The sequence below is a fragment of the Eutrigla gurnardus genome, assembly GCF_963514095.1.
Source record: "Eutrigla gurnardus genome assembly, chromosome: 13".
NCBI classification, from domain to species: Eukaryota; Metazoa; Chordata; class Actinopteri; order Perciformes; family Triglidae; genus Eutrigla; species Eutrigla gurnardus.
Window position 1 is genome coordinate 2,267,739 of NC_139936.1, and position 26,725 is coordinate 2,294,463.

At 43.5% G+C, this 26,725-nt stretch overlaps 2 protein-coding genes across 2 annotated transcripts in view; one reads left to right on the forward strand and one right to left on the reverse strand.

Annotated features, from left to right (window-relative positions):
* Nucleotides 1-335: 335 nt before the first annotated feature.
* Nucleotides 336-11,756, reverse strand: glt1d1 (glycosyltransferase 1 domain containing 1). Its single transcript, XM_084025850.1, has 12 exons — nucleotides 11,401-11,756; nucleotides 10,731-10,882; nucleotides 10,511-10,616; nucleotides 9,487-9,538; nucleotides 8,680-8,716; nucleotides 8,511-8,567; nucleotides 5,304-5,402; nucleotides 4,809-4,858; nucleotides 3,311-3,354; nucleotides 3,095-3,215; nucleotides 2,595-2,693; nucleotides 336-839 (listed from the first exon to the last, which is right to left on the reverse strand). Exons 1-12 carry the CDS (start codon nucleotides 11,466-11,468, stop codon nucleotides 687-689), a joined length of 1,038 nt encoding a protein of 345 aa, XP_083881976.1. The 5' UTR covers nucleotides 11,469-11,756; the 3' UTR covers nucleotides 336-686.
* A 244-nt stretch (nucleotides 11,757-12,000) lies between these two features.
* The window catches only part of slc15a4 (solute carrier family 15 member 4), a 28,146-nt gene continuing 13,421 nt past the window's right edge, over nucleotides 12,001-26,725 (forward strand). Inside the window, exons 1-7 of the mRNA XM_084024708.1 lie at nucleotides 12,001-12,190; nucleotides 12,792-13,409; nucleotides 15,323-15,615; nucleotides 16,249-16,390; nucleotides 17,024-17,104; nucleotides 19,783-19,963; nucleotides 23,309-23,467. Coding sequence (XP_083880834.1) covers nucleotides 12,828-13,409; nucleotides 15,323-15,615; nucleotides 16,249-16,390; nucleotides 17,024-17,104; nucleotides 19,783-19,963; nucleotides 23,309-23,467 — 1,438 coding nt within the window. The 5' untranslated portion in view covers nucleotides 12,001-12,190; nucleotides 12,792-12,827. The remainder of the gene's footprint in view (nucleotides 12,191-12,791; nucleotides 13,410-15,322; nucleotides 15,616-16,248; nucleotides 16,391-17,023; nucleotides 17,105-19,782; nucleotides 19,964-23,308; nucleotides 23,468-26,725) is intronic.

The window sequence follows — 26,725 nt, forward strand, 5'->3', positions numbered from 1 at the left end:
TTCACTGGATTTTCTAAGGTTTTTTTTCTTGCAGTTTCACAGTTTTTCAGTTCATGTTTTTCCCAAAATCAACCTTTTGTAACGGCAATTACAAGAAACCCGTTGCGCCCCCTGTGCCCTTTAAACAAGAAGTTTTTGTTGGGGTATTTTGAGTGTGCAACCAATGAAACATTAATGAGTTACGCATACAGACTGGAAGGAAAAAGTAATATTGGGGAGTTTTAGTAGATTAGAAGATTCACAAGAAAAAAGAAATCAAAATGTTTTGGACAAAAAAACATCTTCAGTGGTTTTGCTTCGTTTTATTAAATACAAACGAATAAACAGAGAACCCATGCCTTTTTAAATTTATTCATATCAAACCATAAATAACAGTACATCGTCAATTTCAAATACCAAAAAAGAAAATATATATATATATTGACGAGACAAAACAAACCGTTTCTATTCTGTCTTTGGTTCTGCAGCATGATGTGGATCTGGCAGTGTGAGTAGAAACAGGGTTTCTTTTGAAAAGTCTCTTTGATTTCTGGGAATAAAAAGATGTTTGATAATATATGTAAATATACACCCGTGTAACTGGCTGCTCTGTGTCGTTCCTGAGAAGTTGAGCGGCGTGGGGGTCCAGCGGCGTGGGGGTCCAGCGGCGTGGGGGTCCAGCGGCGCGGATCTTGAGCGGCGTGGCGTTAGGCTCGGAGCAGCGACGCCACCAGGCTCCCGTAGGTCTCCCTCTCCTGCTGGGGGCCGTGATGCTCCTCCACGTAGACCTTCCCGTTCCTCACCAGTCTCTCTCTCAGCTCACGATCCGCCGACAGCCTCCGAGACTGATGCACAAATTCCTGGCAGGGATATAAAAGCAGAGGAAAAACTCAGTCATTGCCAAATGCCACTTAAAGCTCGTCAGTGAAGTTGCCTGAAGACATTTTCCTTTTTAAAGCATAAAAGATTATCCAAAAGGCACGAGAACAAAAAGGCCAGATAAGAGCTTGTGTGCTGATTTCATAAACACATGGAGGTATTTGTGGATCCAGATCTTGGCTTTCTAACAGTCTCCTAATAGCTGCCACCTCGTTTTTAAGGCAGAAAGTGGGACAAACAAAGTGTCTGCTTGCTGTTAAACAACACTACAACACCAGCTGTCGATTCAGAGATGACTGATGACGTGATGGAGCCGAGCTCCTTTATTGATTTATTAGCCGCCGACCAAAAACGAAGCATGTTAAAAGTGTTTCTGCAACATGACGGAGCTTCAGCCGGCAGGTCAGTTCACTCCATTCAGTGATGTGATTATGCCTGGAGGCTCCTCTGCATGGTCATATGAGAGCCATAAATCCTCCGGCAACAGGATTAAAGCTCAACTTATGAGCAGCGTGCTTTTCTAATCACTCCTTCAGTGCTGATTGTGCAGCGACGCCGGCCGCGAGGTGCCATCCCTCCTCTTTTACGGCCTTCAAGTGCCGCTGTGTTTCTTTTCTTTTTGACACATTTTCTTGATCCTCGTGTAATTACTCCGAAGGCTTAGAGAAGCAGAAACACCGTCAATCAGGAGTAAAGACGGGATTTCAGAGCGTTGAGGAAAGAAAAAACGTCGTGTTTGATGCAGGGAAAGTTTTTGGCTGCCAGGCGAGCGGCTCGCTGGCGAGCGACTCGGTCCTGGCGGAGGTCGAGCTTTTATCCAGCCTCAAGTCTCTGCAACCATCTGTGAGAGCCACTTCCTGGCAGCTGAGCTGAGCACATGTGACCCCCCCCCCCCCCCCGGAGAGGACTTATCCCCGCCGATACAACACGCAGGAGCATGAAGTCTGCACGCTCCACCAGCCTTCACCTGTGATATATGATGATATATGATGATATATGATGTGATACTCTGCTTTATTTTTTAATGCCAAACCTCATCATATCTCCCCACGTTGTTGTTATGTGTTGCATCAGGTTCCTGATCCTCATCCCCGGGGGAAACACCTGCACCGTTCCCGTTGTATTTTAGATTTTTTTTTGTACTTATTTTAGACTAACGACGAGAATTTAAAGTGCAAAAGTTCGACAAGAATTATGTAAAGTTTTCTTCCATCAAACTGTGAGACTTTTTAAAAAGATGTGGACGTTTAACATCATCGCCATCCTGAGACGAGGGCGCGATACGACTTATGAAAAGTTTATGAAGAGTTTCTTACGATGCTAAGAACCAACGTCTATGCTAGCTAACGTCCCATGAATGTACGTTTATGTTTGTAATGAATCATCCCAACGTGTGACGACGCCTCGTTAAGGTCCTTAGGGTGATGATGTTGATGCTTATTGTTGGTTTTATTTATATGAGGACATGTTGTCATCTTATGGGTGTTTATTGCTCGGGGCGGTTGGGCTAACATGCTAGTGGTAGCTTTCACTTGTTGTCATAGCAACGGCAAACATCCGGTGTTAGCAGATTTATATCGAGATTAACTCGCAAATGTACGACTTTTTTTTCTCTGAATATTGCCCCCCTATCTCTGCTCCGTTTTTTCTGTAACTCCCGGTGTCAGCGAGTGTTTTTCCTGCTGGTTGAGGTGACGGGAGGAGGCGGAGCCTGGTGGATGTGAAGCTTTACTCACCTGAGGGGTGGAGTACAGCAGGCCGGTGACCTCGTTACGCACCACAGCGGCGTTTCCCGGGATGTCTCTGGCCAACACGGGGACGCCCAGGTCCATGGCCTGGAGGGGGCGAGAGACACAGACAGACAGGGAGAGAGAGACACTCTAGTTCACTTCTAGACGGAGGAAATCTGCTGAAACCTCCAGCAGGTAGAAACACGCCAACACGCTAATCAGCCTCTAAGCCTGCGGTGGATCGTCTTCATCGACTGTTTTAAAAGAGATTAGATGGATTTGCAGGGTTTTTTTGCACGAAATGGGGAAGACTCGAGTAAAGCAAATTAATTTGGGTAATCGTCCCTGAAGTGGTCCGATAACATTGAAGCCGACAAGGAAACGGCGAGATAAGGAACGCCTGTTTCCACTTTCTTTGGCTTCGGATGGATTGGAGCGATTCTGCACCTCAAAAACAAACAAAACGCTATCGCCCAATTTACCCACAAGCCCCTGGAGATGTTTACCTCCAAAATGGCTGCCGACATGCCCTCGGAGACGGAGCTGTTGACCACGGCGAAGCAGCGCTTCATGGCGGCGTGGAGCTCCCGCTGGCTGCGCTCCCGGGCCACGAAGACCCCGGATGTCCTGCAGGGGGCAAGCAGGGGGGGATGAATGATGCTGACATGCAAAGGCCAGTCCAGGTGAAACCCCCTAAAACCAGAGAGGGCTTCCTGTCTCACCTCTGAACAACAGCTTCCACTTCGGCAGTGAATCCTGGATCGATCTAAGAGACAGAAACACGTGACATCATCATCATCATCGGAAAGATGTAAATACAAAACAATGACATATTAATCATTTTCAATCATCATCATGAGCAAATAATAATTCTCTGTGAAATCCTGTGTTTGCAGAGAGATTGGGGTCAGGGTGGGGTGGGTGGCCAATCTGATTAATTGCAACGTGGGATTTGTGTGCATTAGCAACGGCCCTGCAGAGAAGTCAAACCGCGGAGCAATTTAGGTCAAAGATGCTGCCAAGCAAGCTGCTAGTTTGTTTTTTATTTATTTGATTTTACAGCTTGTGGAATTTCTAAATGGAATCTGCTTTTACATTAAACGTATTTAAAAAACTGAATCAAAGAATGTGAAGTGAGAAGATGTTTGCGTCCGGTTGTAATCTGGGATTAACAGGAAGCAGTGGATGCATTAACAGAGTATTTAAGTACTGTGTTCAAGTTCTTCTGCCTGAATCTCTTATACTAGTTTTTATTTATTAAGCAGCCAATATTTGGTGCAAAAGCCTGCGAACATCCCAAAATCCAACACGAAGATCGCAGAATCATCTTTAGAAATGTTTCATTGAATATATATTAATAATAATATTAATAATAATAATGCAGAATCTGCTGCACGTTGTGATGCTTGATGACAAACTGACCTGGATCTTCCTCTTAATGACAGATTCTCTGCAGCCAGAACGCTTATTATTATTATTATTATTATTATTATGTGAATGAGGTACATTTATAATACATCACGTCTGTATTTTTAGAACTTCGAGGGGGAATCTGCGTCCGTACATACATGTTTGTTATTATAATAATAGATCATAAAGAAAGTACGTGGTTTTTCATTCCCCAACAAACAAACACACAAACATGCTGTGATTTCAGGGCGTCGAGATGAAACGCACGTCTGCGCCGCCACTGATCCGCTTCATCAAACAGCAGCAACAGAGGCGGCAGTGAGACAGGGAGGGGGGGGGGGGGGAGTCGCAGTGAGACGGGGAGGGGGCGGCAGGGAGACGGGGAGGGGGGTCGCAAATAATTGAGTTGTTTTAGAGCAAATCTAAAAGCAAAAAAACAACAAAAAAAACATACCTGTCTGCTTGACACCACTGTTTTGAAAAGAGAGAACAGACGCTAAAATAGCAGAACACGGGTGTCATATCAAAGCTAGTAGAGGGGGGAAGACAGGCAGACAGACAGGCAGACAGACAGTTTTTCATTCCAGCTTCAGGTGTGGCACACAGGACCGAGGTTTGAATGAATCCAGAGCTGAACTGGACTCAGAGCACCACAGCAGTGAGTCCCTATAGCGTTTAATTCCAGCTGAACAGATGAAGCCGAGTATCTCCGCTTCATCCAATTAGCAGCTGCTTGAATTTCCCCCGGGGACGCTTTCAGTGTCAGAGTCCCACCTGGCAGGTATGAAGGTATGAAGGTGGGGAACTCACCCTCGGCCCGATCATCACCAACACGTTCAGGGGGTCGTCCCGATGCCACTCTGATGGATGCAAGTGTCAACACACAACAAAGGAAAGCTGTGTTTTAATCATGTTTAAGCAGGTTTCACATTTAAAACCCTCACATCTCCCACCTGCCTCCACATCGCCCTCTAGTGACGCCTTATTACCTTAATGGGTTGCTATGAAAGTCACATTTTTAAAAAGAGCTGAATGTATTGGATGGACCTGTGATGTCATCATAAAGGTGATAACGGGTCGACATGAGCTGGATCTCGTTTCACGTCCACATAAATGTTTTAATGGGCTGAAACTCGAGCGCAGAGACTGGACTTTGTTTGCTAATTGATGAGGACGTTCCCGTTGCCCTGACGACAGACGAGAACAGAGAAGCAGATGCCCTCCTGCCAGGATACCTGCTGTGGAACTACCTGTTTGTCTTGTGTAATTACCTGAACATATATTATGCATAATTGCTGGGTCTACCTGAGAAGACCTCCACCAGATAAAGGGGGTCCTTGACTCTTCTGAGGCCACAGACCAGCAGGAAGACACGCAGATCCTCCACGTGGTCGCTGTGTACACCTGGAGACACACACACACACACACACACACACACACACACACACACACACACACACACACACACACACACACACACACACACACACACACACACACACACACACACACACACACACACACACTATCAAAACAGTGCATAATGAACATCGGGAGTGCGGCGGCAGATAATGAAAGCGATACATCACCCAAGGTCATGAAGGATATAAGACAGCGGTGACTAATGGGCTCACACAATTCTCTGATCAGAGTGGTAACGTTCAGCAGGGAAACATCCGTGTGTGTGTGTGTGTGTGTGTGTGTGTGTGTGTGTGTGTGTGTGTGTGTGTGTGTGAGATACAGCATCATAACTCTCTGAACGCGTCTAGAATCTAACGAGCGGCCCGACGTAACACGTTTTTATTTAAGAACCTTTGTGTTGAAGGAGATTTGGCGCCGTGAGAACGACGAGTCAGACAGCAACGGATCAACGTCGTGACGAGATCAATACTATCATGATGCTTCCACAGCTGGCAGCGTTCTTCTTCCTGTGTGAAGCAGCTACCCAGCGTTGGTAGAAATGGGACCGGATCAACATTTCACGATTATCCTCGCCAAAAATAAATGGGATTCAGGATATTTTCCTGATTCATTATGAAAATGTGCTCTTAAAATGCCACTTAAACATCCTGGCTCCGGATAGGGTCTCCATCGCTCAACAAGCTGAGTGTCATTAGTTCCTCAGGGGACCACGCATGTCTGAGACAAATGTCATGGCGTTCCATAGTTTTCATTCAAAACCAGAAATATCGACCTCATGGGGGCGCTACAGGGAAGGTTAACAGATCCATCAAAAACACTGGGATGCATCATCTGGGGACCATGAACGTCTGTGCCAATCTGTCCACTAGATATTGAGATATGATTCTGATCTTCTGGGTGACGACAAATAACCGATTCACAGCAACCAATCAGTGTAACAGGAAGTTGCATCAGAACTTCTCTTACAACAAGGAGGAGAAGAGGAAGTAGTCTTGGTTTGATATTTAGAAAGAGGTTTGTGTGAAGGAAACACTAAAACACTAAACAGAAGAAGAGAAGTAAAACAAGCAGATTCTTAGATTTAATCCCAGATATTTATGCTCCGTAATCACCCAAAAGGCATAAATCCTAAATGTTGAACTGCAAACTAAGCCCATAATAAAATAGATTTTGAAACAGACAGACGGGCGGGCGGGCAGACAGACAGATGCACGTGTCGGAAGCAGAGTGACAGTAGAGTGAAATCCTCCTGCTGCCAGATAAGTCCAGATCAGGAGGCTGAGGCCGCTCTTTTAATGCTATTAAAGCATCTTAAAATGACAGCGTGGAGTCTGAGCACTGACCTCGATCCTACCAACCCATTGTCAAAAAAACAAAAAACATCTCTTCATCTGGTGGAAGTATCGAACAAGAAGAACATGAAGCAGCAGCAGGATGGTTTGAACCACACAGATGTGTCAAAATCAGCAGGAAATTCAGAGGAATAATAATGACTAAAAAGAAAGAAAAGAAGATCCATCCTTTCCTCGGGGGAGAAACGCACATTTGTACAAGTCATCTTCTGAGCCGGCAGCACTCTGTTCTCTGAGCTCCGAGCAAAACACACTTCTGTTCGTTTGCCTTTTGATTTCAGGAAAGACACTCCCAGCCTGCTTTAATCAGAGTGTGTGTGTGTGTGTGTGTGTGTGTGTGTGTGTGTGTGTGTGTGTGTGTGTGTGTGTGTGTGTGTGTGTGTGTGTGTATGTGTGTGTGTGTGAGTGTGTGTGTGTGTGTGTGTGTGTGTGTGTGTGTGGGTGTGTGTGTGTGTGTGTATGTGTGTGTGTGTGTGTGAGTGTGTGTGTGTGTGTGTGTGATCTACATCTATGTGAACTAGTAATCTGTTTGGCTCAGAGGTAACAGATACAGCAGAAGGTGGACACAATAATGATATCAAACGATCTGACGAACGAAGCTTCACACGTGAGAAACATGAAGCCACTAAAGGAAGTGGACGTCGTCATGGTGACGTCACACGTTGGTTTGTGGACTACGGTGTCGAAGCTTCCACTTCTGCATTTTCACCATCTTGGATTTTTTTTTTTCCAACCAGTGAAAGGAAATGACCATATTTGGCCTGTGGAGGAGCGACGGGTGGATCTGAGGAATACAAGCAGCACCCTTTACTGGATCTGGATCCATGTGGATTCTGGTCTTTAGCTGCTAACAAAGTTAGCTTCTATAATTCAAGGTCAGCTTTACAGCTAAGTGTTAAAGTCATCTTAGTAGCTAACTAGCATTGGTAGCGTGGTAGCGACCTGTCAATCAGCAGGTAAGCCCCGCCCCCCAGAGAGAGACTCATCACGGTGATAATGACCAAACAACGTGAGGCTAATTATGGTGAGCTGCCCTCTGTGGCTCAAACACTGATCTGGGATCAGTGTTTGAGCCACTAGAAGATTACATTACACACGACATCTAACCTCATCCTTTGATTTCCAATTACATTTAATCAATTCATGGACTTCACAGAGAGCTTCCCGTGTCATTTACTCAATGAAGCCGTCCTTCTTAGGATCGAGAGACAGAGACAGAGAGGGGGAGAGAGAGAGAGAGAGAGAGAGAGAGAGAGAGAGAGAGAGAGAGAGAGAGAGAGAGAGAGAGAAAGAAATCCTACATGTTGAACTGCAAACTAAGTCCATAATAAAATCGATTTTGAAACAGGGAAACATTGCAGTTGTGATTCTGACTTCTCTCCATCAGCAGAGATTCTTCTTCCACATCAGTGTTTTTCTTTGAACCTCCATTCCCGTTGAAACAGTGTAAAAACACCTTGTGAAAGGTCTGAAATCACTGCGTTGTTTAGTTGATCTAATTACCCTAATACTAATAAAACCATTCAAAAGTCATGCTTTGATACCAGATCAGGTCTGAAGCTAGAAGCAGGTTCACTTGTTTTAATGTCCGGCTGCTCCCGGTTTACGTAGTGGCCCGGGTGGAGCTAACCGCTCATATTTATCGGTTTTAAGATCCGCGATCCAACGTAGAGAAGAAGATACAACTTCCCAACACTCCCAGTATGAATATGAGGAAGACGGACTGGGAGAACGTTACCTGAACTCCTCAAGAAGTCCGTCCAGACGAATTTCTCACTCACGTCCGTCTGGATGCCTTTAAAAAATAACAGACAAATAACAGTCAAATAGGATGAATGAATGAATGAATGAATGCAACACTTGGACGGTCGGCAAGCAAGCGAGGAGCTTCTTCCTGCAGAGCTTACCTTGAGGCTGCACGTAGATCTTACTGCTTTGGGACAGCTGAGAAACAGGAGAACACTGCTTAACACACACACTACACACTGATACACACTGATACACAACTACACACTGATACACAACTGGTCTAAATCGATCTGGATTATCGGCGGTGTTTGTTTATACAAATTGCTGCTGCTGCTCACGGATTGTTTCTCTTCACGTCAGACAAAAGAAACCGACTTTTAATGCTTGTTGTGCTCCAAACCTGCATTTAATCAGAATACTTTAAAAGGGAGAGAGAGAGAGAGAGAGAGAGAGAGAGAGAGAGAGAGAGAGAGAGAGAGAGAGAGAGAGAGAGAGAGCTAAGATAATGGAGGAGGGTAAAAACATAAATCCGAGGGAAGCTGAAGGAAATTGACTGGATGCTATCATGCTGATTCATCCTCCTGTGTGTTTCTGTCACAATAAAAAGCTATCCCTGACCGGCCTACCTGTCTGTCTGCCTGTCTGTCTGTCTGCCTGCCTGTCTGTCTGCCTGCCTGTCTGTCTGCCTGTCTGTCTGCCTGCTGTCGGCACTATATGGCAGAGATAAAGGACGCCGCCGGCTGGAATCTGATCGGAGGATAAAACCCAACGATAATAATGTTTTAATGCCAAACTATTACAGGCCAGGATGTTGCTATAGTGAAAGCCCTTCTGTTGTATTGATGGAAGCCGTCGTCGTGGCGACGTGCTGGAAAATGCAAAACGTTCTATAAAGTTTTATTTTATATTGAAATATCACTATTAGACACAAACTACTGCTGTTAGTCCAGAGGTCTTCAACATACCAAAAACACCTCTGCCTCTTCTTTCAGTTTGTCAGTAAATGCAACAGCAAACCTGATTCAAAACAAACAAACACAAATAAAACACTTCGTTACCCCCCCCCCCCGCCCAAGCCATTTCAGAAAAAACAAGAAATTCCATCACTTGCAGGAAGTTTGAGCCTTTTTTTGCACAAGCAACAACAATTGAGCAACAAGTGAACATGCAGAAGAAAACACTGAATACTAACGGAGGAGAAACAAAGGCAACGCGATGAGAGGAATATTAATTTACATGCATTATTAAACGGCTCCGAGTCGTGATGGAGGTACGTGTCAGAAGGAAGTCAGATGTTTGAAGTCGTGAGACCCGGATCCCCCCCTCCAGATTTACTAGATAGATGCCTCCACCAGCGACGACATCTTCCATCAGAATGATTCCGGACACGTTTCTCATGTGTGAGAGTGCAGGACGGGATATTAATGAACTGTTCGATGTTAAACCAGAGGAGAGACGAGCGAACACACAACCTGCACAGCTGGAGTTCAGCCTCAGAAGGAACATTTCCTCACAACTCCTCTGAACGTGTCTCACATTAACAGCTTCTGATTTCCCTGCTTTCAGATGTTAAAGAGTGCTAGAGAGAACTTTTGCACATTTTAAAATCAAACTCTAAAATAGTGGATATTAGCATGGTAATAATCAGAATTTATATAAACATATTCATTGTGTTTATTATTAGGGATGGGACGATTAAGGATTTGATCAGATTAAGATAATAAAAGAATTCATTCAAATCATTTTACGCTATTCACAAAAAAAAGGTGTAATCTGTGATGCAATAAAGAAATGTTTGACTAAATGCGAGGTATAAAGAGCTTTAAGCTTACCTTGATTGTTGGGATAATATCGAGAATTAATTATTTTATCCAGGATGATAAAGACATGAAGCGTTTCATATCGTCACGTTTAACTGTTGCGTTGTTTTTAAAGATGTACTCTCTGTGTGATGTGTTGGTATGAAACAGCAGTTTGAAGCAACATCACCTGGCTTTCAGCAGCACCTGCTCCATCACCGCACGCTTCTGCTCGACTTTCACATCTTCATTTATATCCGTTCCACCAAAGATAACGCCAAAGGGTACCTGGGTGTCTGGTGTGAAAGGGTAAAAAACAAAACACAGGAAAGGTCCTGACATTTCTGGGACTGAGACTCAAACACACCAAAGAGGACGTAAATGGATCACCTGAGAGCAGGTGTGTTTACCTAAGAGGAGTCGGCCGGCTCTGAACAGGTGAATGGCCAGCGCTCCCTCGAATGGAGGGTTTCTGGATATGAGGTCGGCGACCTCGGCCGACGAGTGAAACTCTGCTGCATCCCGGAGCTCACAGGTGTGTCCCGCTGATTCAACGTGGCTTCTGAGAGACAAAATTATATTTTTAATATAATATATACATAAAATATACAATATAATATACAATATTTATCATATATGTGTATTATTTGTTTACACATAAAATGTATATATATATATATATGTTTTTTAATATAATATTTTTTTATAAATACATATATACAAAATATTTTTCTATGTCCTATTTGGTTATTGCTTTGTTATTAATTGTATAATAGGTCAGGATATTTTAAGCCCCTGTGGGTCTCATGCCTCTCCTTGCACTGGTTCACTGTCTTCTCTTCTGTTTTGCGTTTTAACTGTGCTAAATAAATCAAATAAAATCACATTGTGGGGGGGTTTCTTGCTGCTTCTTCCTTCCTGGGTGGCATCATAACGTTACAGCTCATTTATTACAGCTACTATACCGTAAAGTCAGTTTGTTTTCTTGCCCAACAGCAACACACACGGCGATATGATGACGAGCAACAGCCGTGTGTAGCTTCAGCACGTAGAGAGAGAAAAAAAGCGACGTTAAATTACCTGATCCTCTCAGCTGTCGTGTGGTTTCCAGTTTTGGGGCTGAGGCAAGCGAGAAAGAGTAATTTCATATCGTCAGCGACGAGCTGCTGGTCCTCCGAGCTAACGTGAACATGAGTGCGGAACAAGTCGGGTGGAATAACAGGCTCGGCTGACCTGCCGTCACATTTCCTGGATCCATGCCTGCGAGCTGCACGTAAGGGTAACGCTTTTTCTTTTTTCTTTTTTTTTTACTTGGCGCCGGTGATGCAAAAAACCCACGCTTGCAATGTTTACAAGTCCGCCTCCGATATGATCCCCCCTGGAAACACGCGACGCAACGTAACGTACAACCATTCCGGTATCGTGTCTCGAATCTTATAATTTTACGTTATATTTGTATTTAAATTTTGTTGGATTTCTCTTCCATATTTTAATCAGTGATATAAAAAAAAACAAATAAGAAACAAACAAACAAAAAAACAGCGCTTCCTTGTTTCGCTGCTACGTCACCGTCACCGGAAGTAATCTCCATCTACATGGATGGGCCGCAGCCGCCTCGCGCCACCGCAGCTACGTCGGCTACGTTCGCTTTGAGATCGTCGCCGGGGCAACCGCGAGTTCAGCCCGTCCTGTTGACTGCGCGAGCCGTGTGTCACGCGCCAGCACTGTGACTGTTTTTGTTGACTACCAGTTCTCCTTTGAAAAACAGTCGATTTAAGGAGACCAACTGAAGCGGGTTGGACCGGCGGACGTTAGCTGCGTTAATGGAGATGACCGACGGACACCGGGACGCGGGTCAACGATTTTAACGGTAAAGTCAAGCAAACTATTTTCACCGAAGCTACCGTGCTAAAGCTAGCTGGGGGTTTTAATCATTTAAAGTAAGAGAACACTTCTCAACAAAGCTATCGCCGTGCTAAAGCTAGCTTACTTTAGGATTTACCGTAATTTATTTAAAATGTACAATAAAGACAAACTCTTCCCACTTAAGCTGTCGTGTAAAAGTTAGCTTTCTTTAGGATTTAATTTATTTAAAATGTAAAATAAAGGTAACTTAATATAACCTAAGCTGTTGTGTAAAAGCTAGTTAGTATTTTAGTGATTTAAATGTAAAAAAGGCAAATTATTATAACCTAAGCTGTCGTGTTAAAGTTAGTTAACTTTAGGATTTAATAAGCAACACAGTTTTATATGATCGGCCTTGGGGGTCCTTGACGTGAAAGATATAGTAAGTAAACTCTTCTCCCCAGAGCTGTCGTGCTAAACCTAGTTTACTTTAGGTTTAAAGCTACATTACTTCAGGGGTTCACAGTAAAAGTGTGTGTACTCTTCATGTGGAGGAGTGCTTCTCCTCTTGGGACATGTTGTATGGGTTTCTGTGTGTGACCTCCTCCTGTATGTTTTCTTCACAGGTTTTGAACTCTCACTAATCCAGAAACTACTTATTGATGATGGCTAACAGCAGGGATGCCAGTGAGAGCACCCCTCTTTTGGACTCTGGGGACGGCAGACCTCCGCCACCGCCGTCGGTTTTCCAGGGAAGGAGACTGGCGTGCGCTGCCATCCTGCTGGCCGAGTCCTTGGAAAGGATTGCGTTCTACGGCATCACGTCCAACCTGGTGCTTTTCCTCAACAGCAGTCCATTTTATTGGGAGGGCACTCAGGCGAGCCAGGCGCCCCTGATGTTCATGGGAGTCACTTACCTAATTTCACCGTTTGGAGGCTGGTTGGCGGACGCGTTCCTTGGGAAATTCTGGACAATCGCTGCAAGTCTCGTCCTGTATTTTCTCGGGATGCTGTTTTTCCCTTTCATTTCAAACGAGGACACCCGGGTGCAGCTCTGTGGAGACGAGATGGCGTTCCCCGTGCAACCCGCCGAGTGTCTGAACATGAGCATCACTCCTCCGAGCAATCTAAACTGCCCCATTCGCACCCCGTATTGTGGCCCGGCAGTCTACGGTGGACTGGTTTTAATCGCGTTAGGCGTCGGCACCGTGAAGTCCAACATCACTCCGTTTGGGGCAGATCAGGTACGAGTATGAACCCCGTTACTCTCAGGCCTCCAACTGTGTGTTAAATGAGGAATGCTGAAAGCGGACATGGAGGTTTGTTTGCTGATTGTGTAAGATCTGGTATGCAGCATGACATCACGGTGGTCAGACATGTCATGTGACGGATTTCTTTTGACCGTGACAGTTCACTCCTGCAGGCCTCCATCATCACAGTCACTTATCGGTATTTTCACTATAAATAAGCCCTTTTTTAAGAGCGTAATGTAGAGACAACGATGATCCAACTCTTATGTACACATGCACAGGAGCAACAGCCCAAATGCGACTTTGGTAACGAGAAGTGAAACGCAACACATCTGTCGCTTTCGTGCTAAAATAACCACCCCCTCCTACGAGATGCAGTCATCGAAATGGAAAAAAATCCTAAATGGGGATCATTGTTCTTCACAACTAATCTAACCATGAGAGGGTTAAACCGTTCAAAGGGGAGCAGCAGGGTGAAAATGATTAGTTCTTGACTCTCCGACGCTCGTTACAGGATTTTCACATTTCTGTCAATGAGCCTTTTGCTCAAAATCAAACACACAAACACACACATTACACGCAATACACAACATCGAGCTAAATCCATATATTGAGGGGAAACAATAGATACAGTATCTCGCACAGAAGGAAACAAAATAAATCAGCTTTGTTTTTCTGGTGTTAAAGGTTGTCAAGCTGACAAAACATAAGTGTATTTACTAAAGATATAATATGAACTAATTCTGCTTCAGATGAACGTCCCTAAACGACAGTCGTAGCTGTTAACACTTGAAAATTTGCTCCTTTTTTGAGTAAAATTTCTATTAAATTCAGCTTGATTTGTCTAAAAATTATAATAATTGCACCCTCTTTCAGTGTGAAAAATGCCACACTTGATTTTTATCTGTCTTTTTATATTAATGTGCAACTTGGTCATAATAATAATGTGGTTACAGTATAACTGGGGCTGCGGATGCATCTGTTCAGGCAGCTGGTGGAGGATCGGTCTTAGAACGATGACGTGAACCTAAAGTAGGATGTCTGTCGATCCGTGATGGTCATATTCTATATTTGATGGAGGGCCAACACTGAAACCAGAAATGAGATGTTGGTCTTAAAGCTACACACGACACGACCACTCAGAACTTACAACGTAGGAACCACACAAGTATCTCAAGTGTGTATTATTTTCAAAGTATTCTCCTGCAGTGTTTTTGTTAACATGCAGCAATCAGGTGGTCGGTTCTAGCATGAAGATTATTTTCTTAAGTGACACTGCACAACTGCAGCAAGATTAATGCTCAGCGTGGGCTTGTGAATGCAGTGACATTATCTCCCCCAGCAGTTAATTGCAGCTGTACTGCTGCTTCTTTTGTGCTCGTATATATAAAAGACGCGTCCACTTCATCACGTATCGATACGATCTCCCTCCGCGGGGATAACTACACGCGGCATGGATCAGTGCCATTTATGAGAATAACATTATCTGCTTTTCAGAGACATTTACTTGAATGTATTAAAGTTTCTGTAAGCTAAATGTGAAGGCAAAAAAACAGATTTCTTTTTTTTTTAGTTGCTGTTATTTTGGTTACATCTCACAAAAGAATCCTCTCATCATGTTGCCTTGCTGCAAATAGATTTCACAATTAATGACATTGTCTCACTAAAAACAGTCTTTTTTTGATTTCACGTCCCCGTCAGGCTCAGCTTGTGATAATTTTTCATCTTTTATCAGAACAGTTTGTCTTTTATCACGTGCGTCGTCAGGATTTTTCGTTTTGGTGCACATGATTTGGTTATTTTCCCACATGTGACTAAAAAAACGTGCTTCTTTTTTAGCTCACAAACACTGATGTATGTGTGACTAACTCTTGATTGGCTGTCTTCCGTTGCCATGGTGATCTTAGGTCAAAGACAGAGGACCGGAGGCCACGCGCCGATTCTTCAACTGGTTCTACTGGTGCATCAACCTGGGAGCCATCCTGTCTCTGGGGGGCGTGGCCTACATCCAGCAGAACTTCAGCTTCGAGCTGGGCTACATCATTCCCACCGTGTGCCTCGGGGTTTCCTTCCTGGTCTTTCTGCTGGGACGCACCGTCTTCGTCACCAAGCCCGCCGACGGCAGCGCCTTCACGGACATGTTCAAGATCCTGGGCTTCGCCTGCTGCTCCAGGAAACCGAAGGAGCCCAGCCTCCTCCGGTGAGAGCGCCGCCGCCGTGTGTCCATCACTTCAGAGCGTGTTGTGTGCAGCGACAGGGAGGAAAGATGATGTCAAACTTTATTGTCAGGCAGTTAAAAGTGATGAAGTAATTCCCTCAATGACAAACAGCATGCTCACAATAACTGTGGCGGAGCAAAGCTTTCATCCGTCTCAATGGGAAGGCGGATTTAAGTGTTTCTGCTCGTTGCAAAGCTAAGTGGGGAATAACACACCTAGGTGTGTTGTAGGTATACCTTTTATGTTAAAGCCTCCTTTTGATCCCCACCTGTATAATTCGTTTCTTTTCCACCGGTCCGAGCATTCATCTTCATTCCCCCCGTGGTGAAAAAGTTAGTCCAAAAGTGCTCTTACTTGACTTTGAACCAAAGCAGCTCATTTGGTTCAAAGTCCACTCCACATTGAATATATTTTAAGTTGGCCAATCGCACACAGCCTTTCAAGAATTCCACATTAAGACATTTTCTCCAGAGATGTGGATTATGGGCTTTAGAATAAAGTTTCTTTCCTATCTCTAGAAGTGCTGTAAGGGTAAAATGTTCACACACACAAAGGCTGATAAGAGGGTATAGAATAATTCTAGTGGGTTTATTTATTTTTTTATTCCCATGCAGCAACAAACCGACGCTGCTGGACAGCGCCAAAGTGACCTACGGAGGAAAATACCCAGAAGAGAAGGTGGAGGAAGTGAAATCCCTGCTGAAGATCCTCCCAGTCTTCTTGGCCCTGATCCCATACTGGACTGTGTACTTCCAGGTACGTTTAAGTTTATTAGCAGGATAACACCTTGGGATGAACCATCTCGTTTTAGAGGGGGTCCATAACACAAATATACAAGGAATACAAACAGAAAAACACAAAATACATTCACACACAAAGCTCATCCTAGCCCAGCTACCCTGATATTCACAGAGCCCCCCCCCCCCCTTAAAGAACAAAAAAAAACAAATAAATAAATAATAAAAATAAAAAATACAAATAAATAATAATAATAATAATAAATAGTATAAATAAATAAATAATAAAAAATAAAATAAAAAACAATAGTGATCAAATAAATAACAATAAATATAAAGCAAGTTAATATATGTTCCCCCATATACCGTGCTATTTACAACACATTAAGAAACAAATTAATACAACATTTAATACATAAATAACAATCATGAGTCGTGTGAAATTGGAAACAAAGACATGTTATTTGAAGATAATTAATGCCTTATAGAAACCAGATGTAATGATTGATCTCAGGTCAACACGGTTGAAGTTGAATCCAACATTGAGGGAATTGAATATGCGAATATAAGCTTTCTGGATGCTGTTTCAGTGATTGAAGAAGATCAAGATCAGCCTCATGCTGAGACTCTTCATCTCCTAATTGTGTTGCAGATGCAGACGACGTACATCCTGCAGGGCCTCCATCTGAAGATCCCCGACAGCGCCTCCAACATCACGGCTGACCCCCACCAGGTAACCTGCTCCACGAAATAAACGGCAGCGGTGAACTAGCTTTCTGTTTCCACTGCTGAACCTGAAGGAGTCAAAGGTCACTGGCACAGAACGCTGGGCGACAGCTGGAGGTCGGTAATGCCTCGGGGATTAAGTCAGAACTTTTACTTGCAGATTAGCAACCTGGCTGCCATTTGCACATCATTTTATTTATTTAATTTTTTTGCTGACTAGCGTTGCTGCTCCAAAAAGAAACCTCTAGTAGCTTTGTTGTGTACTTCCTTCTGAAGAGGCAAGCTTGGGTGTGATGGTGAAGTGAACCAACTTCATGGAAATGTGAAGTGAAACATTAGTCTGTAAACCACAGGATCTAGCTCTGTGCTCTGTGGTGTGTGTGTGTGTGTGTATGTGTGTGTGTGTGTGTATGTGTGTGTGTGTGTGTGTGTGTGTGTGTGTGTGTGTGGCACAACTATTCTTACATTTCACAACACTATGAGACTTGACACTTAAACTGTCTTACTGTCTGGTTTTGTTGACTTATTAGTCTTCAAGACTCTCACACACGATCAAGTATAAAATAAAAAAAAACTTGAATCTGAGCCCTTTTCTGCTAACGGCCTCAACGCGTCTCAACATCAAAAGGGGAAGTGAGATTAGATGCCTCTGTGATGTGTTACCTCACCTCGCCTCACCTGACACATTTCAAACGGTGCAGCTGAACAAATGTTGTCTCCTCTTCAAGGAGCCCCAGCAAATATTACCAACCGTGTGTGGGAGGCAGGGCTGGATGTGTCGTAATTAGATGAGTAATCTCACTTCTAATCTAATGGAATATCCCGTGGACCCATCATGAATGCACAGCACTTGCATTTTGGAATTTGCAATTTACCCATTTCCTTTGTGTTAATGGACATAAAGAGTATTAATTCTGATCATCTTTTGAGTTTGCAACCCGGCAACCATGATATATAGTGTGTGTGTATATACACATGGGCATCAGCCCCATTGTATGAGTGAGTCCCACCCACTTTTTAAAATCATGACTTTGAACTCCCACGCACACAATGTCAGAGCATCTGTCTTTCCACTCGGCGCTATTTTCAGTTGAGAATCTGTTAATTTCAGTGTAACAGCCGAGTCCCTTGTTCCCCATTTTGATCAATAACAGCGTGACTGGTCCTCGACCTGTATTTAACTTCATTACCAGGATGGGGATTTCTGTCACTTGAGGAAATGAGCTCTAAATAGAAGCTCAGCTCACGTTGTTAGGACTCGTTATCATCAATGGGAGAGAATATAATACGTAGGGAATAATAATCCAGGACGGGGAAATGTATCTTATTAAAGAAGGTACAGTTTTCCTCTACATTTAAGTCATTGATCAACAGACGTTAATTTGACAGAAATTGCAATTGCATGCGAGCATCAATAGATCCTCTGAATTAGTAGTGCAATCCATTTCTGTACCCTTTAAGCTTTTTTTTTTCTTTTTTTCTAAATATGTGATCTGACGGGAGCCAAACCACTTTACATGTACCCATATTTCTTTCAAGATTCAAAGACTTTATTTATCTTATGCACATCTAAGTATAAAAATAGATAAATGGTACAAAAACAAAGTCATTTAAAAGGCAGCGTGTGACATAAATAAAACAATAAAACAGTGTCAATTAAAGTATCAAACCACCAGTACAGGAAATGACATCTACTCCTTTAAAACATGTCTTGGGGACGACATTGCAAGTAGGTTTTTTGAGGCCGGAGGCGACTTCCAGGTCACTCGCACCTTCACAGACTAAGTTACTGTAAAAGAGCCGATCGTCAATTTCACGTTTAAGGTTTCTTTTCGGCGTAGCGGCCGAACGGAAGGCCGGAGCGACTCCAACCCAGGTGGCATGGACCTATTTTCTGTTTCCTTTCCAACGGGACCAGATTCAAGTCTCATTTTGAATATGACAATGCACAAACGAGGGAGGGAAACACTCTCCGAGGAGCTGCGTGTGGATCGCCAGCGGTTACTTCCGCAAAAATGGAAATTCAATTTAAGAATAAATGATGCTATCAGAAGTGTGAAACCACATCAGGACACATCAGGACCTCAGATGGCACTCGGAATTTGAATTGCAAAAAAGAATCATTTCCAGCAGTTTGCAATGTTTCATCGCCTTCATTTGGAGATAATTTGTTGGCTCACAATGGATTTTCCCCTCTGATTGATATTTCACCAAGTCTGTTTGCACTTTGTTGCCCCTGCGTTTAGAAATTGGGCTGAAAAACTTTTTTATTTTATTTTGAATTCACTTCATGACAATAGAAGTAACAATAACAATAACAATGATAACAACTCTATAATGATTTACGGATTTGACTGTGTGCTTTATTTACTGTGAAATTAATATTGCTTTTGACCACCTGGGGGTGCCAAAGCAATATCAAGTACACAGACACATGCACGCTCTTATGCAAAGTTGCACACACACACACACACACACACACACACACACACACACACACTGGTGAGCTGTGTTGGAATGCACTGACATTCTCCCTAGTTTTTCATGCTTTGTTGCTTTTTTTTTTGCACCGTTTTACCTCCCCCCCCTCTCTCTCTCTCCCTCTCTCTCTCTCCCTCTCTCTCTCTCTCTCTCTCTCTCTCTCTCTCTCTCTCTCTCTCTCTCTCTCCCTCCCGGATCCCTCAGATGGCGTTCCGCTTCCCCGCCGCCTGGCTCACCATGTTTGACGCAGTGCTCATCCTCATGCTGATTCCCCTTAAGGACAAAGTGGTGGACCCCATCCTGAAACGCCGCGGCCTGCTGCCTTCCTCGCTGAAGAGGATCGCGGTGGGGATGTTCTTCGTCATGTGGTCGGCCGTGGCGGCGGGTGAGTGCAAAAGAAAACACCGAAACAAAAAGGGCCAAACAAACACTGATGAAAGTATTTACCACATGCAGTCATAACTTCCAAGGCAACGAGCAATGCAGCCGATTATTCATTTCAATTCAAATACAGTGCTGCCACGTTGTTGTTGCTCAGGCATCTTTTAATCTTAATAAGTCTTATTGAAAGGTCTTTGGCTGAACATTCTTTTTAATGAAGTACTGCCCTGGGTCACAGCTCTATTAATTGTCCCTGAATTGAAACGAGCAAAAGGGAAGAGCAGAGTTTTGCCTGCTTCCCCTCCGCCCTGTAGAGAACGGAGAAGGAAGCTCAACGACTGCAGCCTGCATGCAGCAGAAATATTCACTTCCAGGCTGTGGATTATATTGGAAATAAAGTCTGGGCCAGGTTCCCTGTCGGCGGGTGCTGCTGCCGCTGCTGCATTGATACATCCAGCCGAAAAGGCTTTTGAGAGAGAGACAGAGAGAGAGACAGAGAGAGAGAGAGAGACATGCTCAGATTCAGGAAGAAAAGAGAATCAATGCACATTATATTTTGCAGCAGCGCTGCCCTTTTTCCTGCGATGCACAACACACCTTCATAGAATATGAACACGCTCCGTCATTAGTGACCTTCTGCATATCGACTGCTGTGCTTCAACCAGATTGCCAATTGACCGTTAACGATGCACTTCATCAAATTTGACGACAATTGCGCGGGTTAATTCAGTTTTTAATGTGAGTTTATTTAAATGTGTTGTTCATACTAATTAAAACAAAGAAACATCCACAGAAGTTTAACATATAAAACCCGGACAATACTACACTCTTATTAACGATGCCGTTATTTATATTAAACCCCTTAAAGAACCTGTAAGAGGTCAATGTCAAATTATTCTACAGGGTTGGTACGGGTGCTGGAAATCCTTGAAAACACTTGAATTTCAATGTGTTTATGGTGTTTTAAAGGTTTGAAAAGTGCTTGGATGTAGAATAAAGGTCTTGAAATGTGTGTTGTATGTGATGACATCTATGATAGAACAGAGAAAAGAAGATCTCCATATTTGAGGGACTGAAAACAGCATTTTCTGACATTTCTTTATGAAAAATGACTTTTGATGATGAACAGATGATGAAAATAGTTGGTGATTATATTTCTGTGGATCTGTTAGTGGAATTAGTTTTCCTTTCATTTGTGGTCCTTCTGTAAAAAGCTGTCTCCAAACATCATGTTGGTTGTTTAGAGGACAATAACATCTCATTTAATGTGATGAACAAGTGACATAATAAGTAGACTGAATACTGACCATTGGATTGGTACAAATATGGAGTTTACCACAGCTGGAAGGTGCTGGAAAAGCATGGAAATGCACCTTGAAAAGTGCTTGAATTTGAAAAAGGTGGAGGAGTAGTTAGTTGTCTAAAAAAGCATTTGATTTCTCCATCATTAGTAAAGCTCAGTTAGACACTAGAGGCTGATTCAACGTACAGTAAGTGTGATCTGAAGACGTTGTGATGTTTGTGTGTCTGATGAAGGGAAACAGCTGCGTGTTGTCAGCTCGTGTGTTTTTATCTCTTTATTATTAGCGAGGAAGTCATGACGTTGTGTCTTATTTCACACGAAGGCGGCGGAGAGGAGATGAGAAAGTTTGTCGAGGGAGAGTCTTCAGATGTTTCCCTGCGAGTTATTAAAGCCTGACTCACCCCATCAAAAACATCCTTTTCAATCAGAGAGATGTGAACCAAATCTAATGTGTCTACTTTTCGGGGTGGGGGGGTTTAAAGTAATATTTTCTTTTCAGAGGACATGAGCATTCCTGGAAGGAAAAAGGTGCTCCAAACATACGACGTTCAAAAGCTGTTTAGGCATTTACTTTTTTTTTTCCCTTCCCCATGTGGACTTCTTGAAAGAGAGTGCAATCCCTGCATTTGAATTCAGGCTAAATGAGTGTCTGAATGTTGCAGAAAGCAATTTGGAGTCCCGGGTAGTGGAGAGAAAGGGTTTATGACGGTGCAGCGGTGTGGCCGTTGGTCACAGGACAGGAGGTGAATACACACCAAAATAGTGTGCAGGATAGATTTGACCTGCTTTTTTAAGGGGTTAAATACTTGTTTAGTATCTTTGATATTCTGCAGCTCATTTTAACAATTATTCATCCGAGAATAACTGTGTGCTATTTATTCCGCGTCATTCATTTCCACACATTTGCACCCGTTAACACATTCTGAAATCGTGTTGCGTTCAAAGACCAGATGGGAAGTGAATGACCCAGTGCAGCAGCAGCGTTCGCTCGCCAGTCCCAAAGTCATCGCGCTGTCACAGCTCGCCACTCCGCGTCCCCACGACATCAGGCGAGTCGCTTTCATCATCGCGTGCAACAAACGTGAAGGGATTTTTGGTCGTCTGCGATATTTCACAGGGTTTCATCGTGAGGACAGCCGGACCTCCCATGTAGTGTAAAGCCTAAATTCTCTTTAACGTCAAATATTAATCTGCTTTAGTTGAAGCTGTTTTTTTTAGGTGTCCAAAAGAGTCTTTTGGTGATAAAAGCTGCAGCAGAGTTGTGGGATCACACCGGGCTGACAGTGTGATGTTTAGAGTGTGTGTCTGTGTGTGTCTGTGTGTGTGTGTGTGTGTCTGTGTGTGTGTCTGTGTGTGTGTGTGTGTGACTCTTGCTCCAGGCAGCCCAGTGGCCAAACCCCTCCTGGAGACGGACAGCTGGTATTATGGGATAGCGGGATTACAAGGCCGCATCTTCATCCTCAAACACGGCATTAAGTGTAGTTATGATAGGAGGCCGTCTCCGGGAGTTCTCCGGAAATAGCCACCGGGTACATGATAATAGCTCCGTGCAATAAAGCTTTGAGGAGGAGGAGGAGGAGGAGGCGGTTGATGACAACCGTTTAGCTCTTATGATTATTGAACCGTCTGCTCCGTTCCATTACTAACTGCCACAATATGAAGCGTGCCGATGTGATCTTAATGAAGTGGTTGGGTTAAATGCCCAACGGACTGTCACTGAGTCCCTGCCGGCGGTTTAAGGCTGAATTGATGTCGGTGTCATGGACTTCAAACACGTTAACAAAGGTTTTTTTTTTTATCCTTCAGCCTTTAACATTGCTTTATTGTTTGTGTTGCGGAGGTTTGGTTTATAAATATGTGTGTGTTGTGATTTGATGGGACTATATAAGATCTTATCATGGATGTGGATAAAAACACACTGAACATGGATAACGGTGAATATCGTCAAGAGTGACTTGAAAAAGCTGTCTAGTTGTTGTCAGGACAAACTGGACATGACATTTCCTGCTTCTTGGCTCACATGCATTTTTTTAATTGTCCTCTCAGGTATTTTGGAGACCAAACGGCTGGAGATCATCAGATCTAACGGCACCATTGACCAGGTCCTTGGCAACGTGATCTACTACGCAGCAGATCTGCCCATATGGTGGCAAGTGCCTCAGTACGTGCTGATAGGAATCAGCGAAGTCTTTGCCAGCATTGCAGGTACAGTTGTTTGTGACATCTATTTCAATTAGCACCGCCAGCAGGTCGACGCCATGAGAGCCAGCGTCCTCCAGCCATTCGCCTCGTGATTTGAGGTGCATTGTGGGAGAATGCAACAAAGAAGAATGTGCCTAAAAGATTACAGTTGCGTTTGATTCATTGCCTGCAACAGCTTAATGTGTTTGTTGTCTGGACTCCAGAGAAAAATAGGCCAAGAAGTTGATGGATCATTGATTATCCAGATGAAAGGAGTTGTTCAGTAATGGCACACTTTAAGAAATACGGTTTTAAAAGTCACCTTTTTAAAACAACAGTCAAAGTTACGACGTCTCCCTCTGCAGATGTTATTATGAATGAAACCACAGATACCTTCATGCCGTAGCAAGAGGGCCGGAAGTCACCGTAGCAACACAATTAACATGGCAGCATAAACTCCTCATCTCCGTTCAGTCGGCTGCTGTGTTGACATTTAGCACCGTGAACTTAAACACATAGCGGTGTATGAAGTATGAATCCCAGCGTGTACGCCTGATCAGCCTCCGGAGAGGTAATACGACACATTCTACTGACACACACACACTCTTAATTATCCAGTAAGCAGCCCCGGCTGACACGCTGCTCATAGAGGCACATTGAATACGCAGAATGCGATGGTATGTGTAATTATCAGTCCGGCTCTGTTTTTGGAGGGAGCTGACGGTTGTATCTGCCTGCAGCCTCCCACTTACAGAGGCTTTATGGACTCTGATGAATGTAGAAGTCCTTGGTTTACTGCAAAGCCAACCGTATAGTACAGCGATGGGACTCAATGATGACCCACATTGGCCCCGCACAACCTGAGATATCATAAAAGGTATAGAAGAAACCCTGCAGGGTTCTCAATGCAGAGCACAAACTTATTTTTTTTAATTTGCCATTTTTACATTATAGGTACAGTGAACTAACGACAGGAAGTTAGACGAGACAGAAAGGGAAACCAAATATGAGGCCATGGGGGGGTCAGTATGTCAAGGCAAGATCACCTCGTACAAAAAGCAATTATCGCACATCAACGTACGATAATTAAGAGAGATGAGTCTCACTGGCTAAATAAACACACCCAATCCTTTCTGGAGGCGTATGGAGTATCTGCTCTAATAGATGCAGTCGTTTAACGATGTTGACGCTGGCAGTGGGGCAGGTTTTCTGGAGCCAACGGATCTCTAACGGCCTTTTTTACTGTCCGTCAGCAGCGAGGAGGTCCCCCGAGGTCGAGCCAGGTGAATGTTGTACAGCTGGTGAATCCCAGGGTTTTTGAAATCTTCCTTCCAAAAAGTCACTTGATCGATCTCCATTGGGATTGTTTTTTGTTTGGATGGTTAGTTACAAAGGCAGATGTCTCAAAACCTTGGGTCAATTAGCTCAATTAGCAGCGGGACTAGATGCCACTTCAGAACGTGAAATAATCCTTATTATTTTGTGTCTTAATGGTGGTTTAAAATGGAAGGTATGATAGTTTCTTAGAAAATATCTAAATTCCAAGATGTTTTCTTTTTTTTTGTTTTACAGCGGGAAGCTTGCTTGTGTCTAATTTGAATTCAAAGTTGTATTAATGTTGCCTCTTAAACGATTAATCCCTGTAAATATCACCTCAAAGACACATGCTCATCAATATGAGAATATGAGAAACGGACCGTTTCCTCTCAGTCAAAGCGGGTCAGAATAGTTCATGTTGGATCTGACGACTTCTGTTGGATACTTTCAGGAGATCTACATATATTTTTAATTTTATTTTTTTACCCCTGACCTAAATGGTAAAAATACCATTTCATTAACAACAAGTATTTCCCCGGTAATGCAATAATGTGACAGAGTGAGAAATCGCTGTAATGTTTTTATCAAATAGCGGCTGCAAAATCTAGAGAGGAGAATGGAAGCAGCAGAAACGTTGTTCTTTTGATAAGAGAGGAGTTTGTGAACTGAATGCGATACGGAAACAATACTAATCTGCCTCCTATTGTGTTTATCTCTCGTGCGTCTCCAGTTTCTTCCTTTTCCTTTGTCTTCTCTCCCTCTACCGTCATGATCGTGTCTTCAGGCCTCAGTTATCTTCCTGATTCGAATTTGCTAAAGCCCGGAGCAATAATTGAGTCATTCCCTTATTACTACGGGTCATGCTGTTGTGGGCTCTTCTATATAGCTCTCGCTTTTCTTTTCGTTTTTTTCTCTCTGTATCAAGAGCAAAGATTGAGCCATTAATATTTGAGGCTTTTTCTCCCCCTCCTCCTCCGACCACAGTGGATTATCAGGCGGATGCAGCCACTGCAGGGTGTTTGAATGAACATTCACATTCCTCATCTTTAAGTTTTAAAACCCAAGGATGCTGAAATTAGTTTAATAAGCTGTGGTGTTTTAAAGCCCTTGGACTGAATTCCATAAGGCTTCTTTTTTTTTTAAAACACTGGAATTTGAAACCAAAAAAAATGACCCGGGTCCCGATGGAAGTCACATCTAGACATAACAAAGCTATAGGGATCCTTAAAATACACTCCCTCCCTCCGTAGCGTCCCACAGGTCTTCCCTCCAAGGAAACACACCTGACAGAATTGTGACATGTGTCTGGTTGTAAGAGGAGTATTTCCCCCTTTTGTTTCTCGTCGTCTTCCGTTTGAATAAATCTGTTCCAAACCTCCCGGTGCCGTCGAGCTTCCTCGTTGTACAATCCCCCGCTCTGCTACGACGACGGCTAATTCTTTCTGCTTGTACACCCGAGTCCGTCTGTTTCAGGCAATGAGAATATGCAAAACTTTTTTTGCAAAATTGTTCCCTACAGTATTTTAATTATGTATTGCACTTTTTGAAAATCTTTAAAGGCTAATGTTATTTTCTAAGAATGAAAAATCGGCGTTTCGAAGGCCTTCGGAGGGAGAAAGTATTTATAATTTATTTTTTTCTCCCAAATAATTCTGCCCTTTGGTGGAGAAAGGTCAGGCCCACTTTGATCGCTTCCTAAATTATGGTTGTCACAGACAGACAAGCTGGATTTAACATAATGTTACAATCTGTGCCGTTCCCCGTTGTCGGAGAATCCTCCACCAACCTTTGCCGTCCCCGCTGATATGCAGAGCTATTGACCGGTGTTGTTTTCCTATCAAAAGGTTAGCTTAGGATATAAACAAATGTATCCTTTCAGAAAGGTCACCCGTATATTGGCCGTGCTCGTATCCATTCCCTTTCCTTTTTCTTCCGAAGCTCGTGCAGGTATCTGGAAGGAAACTG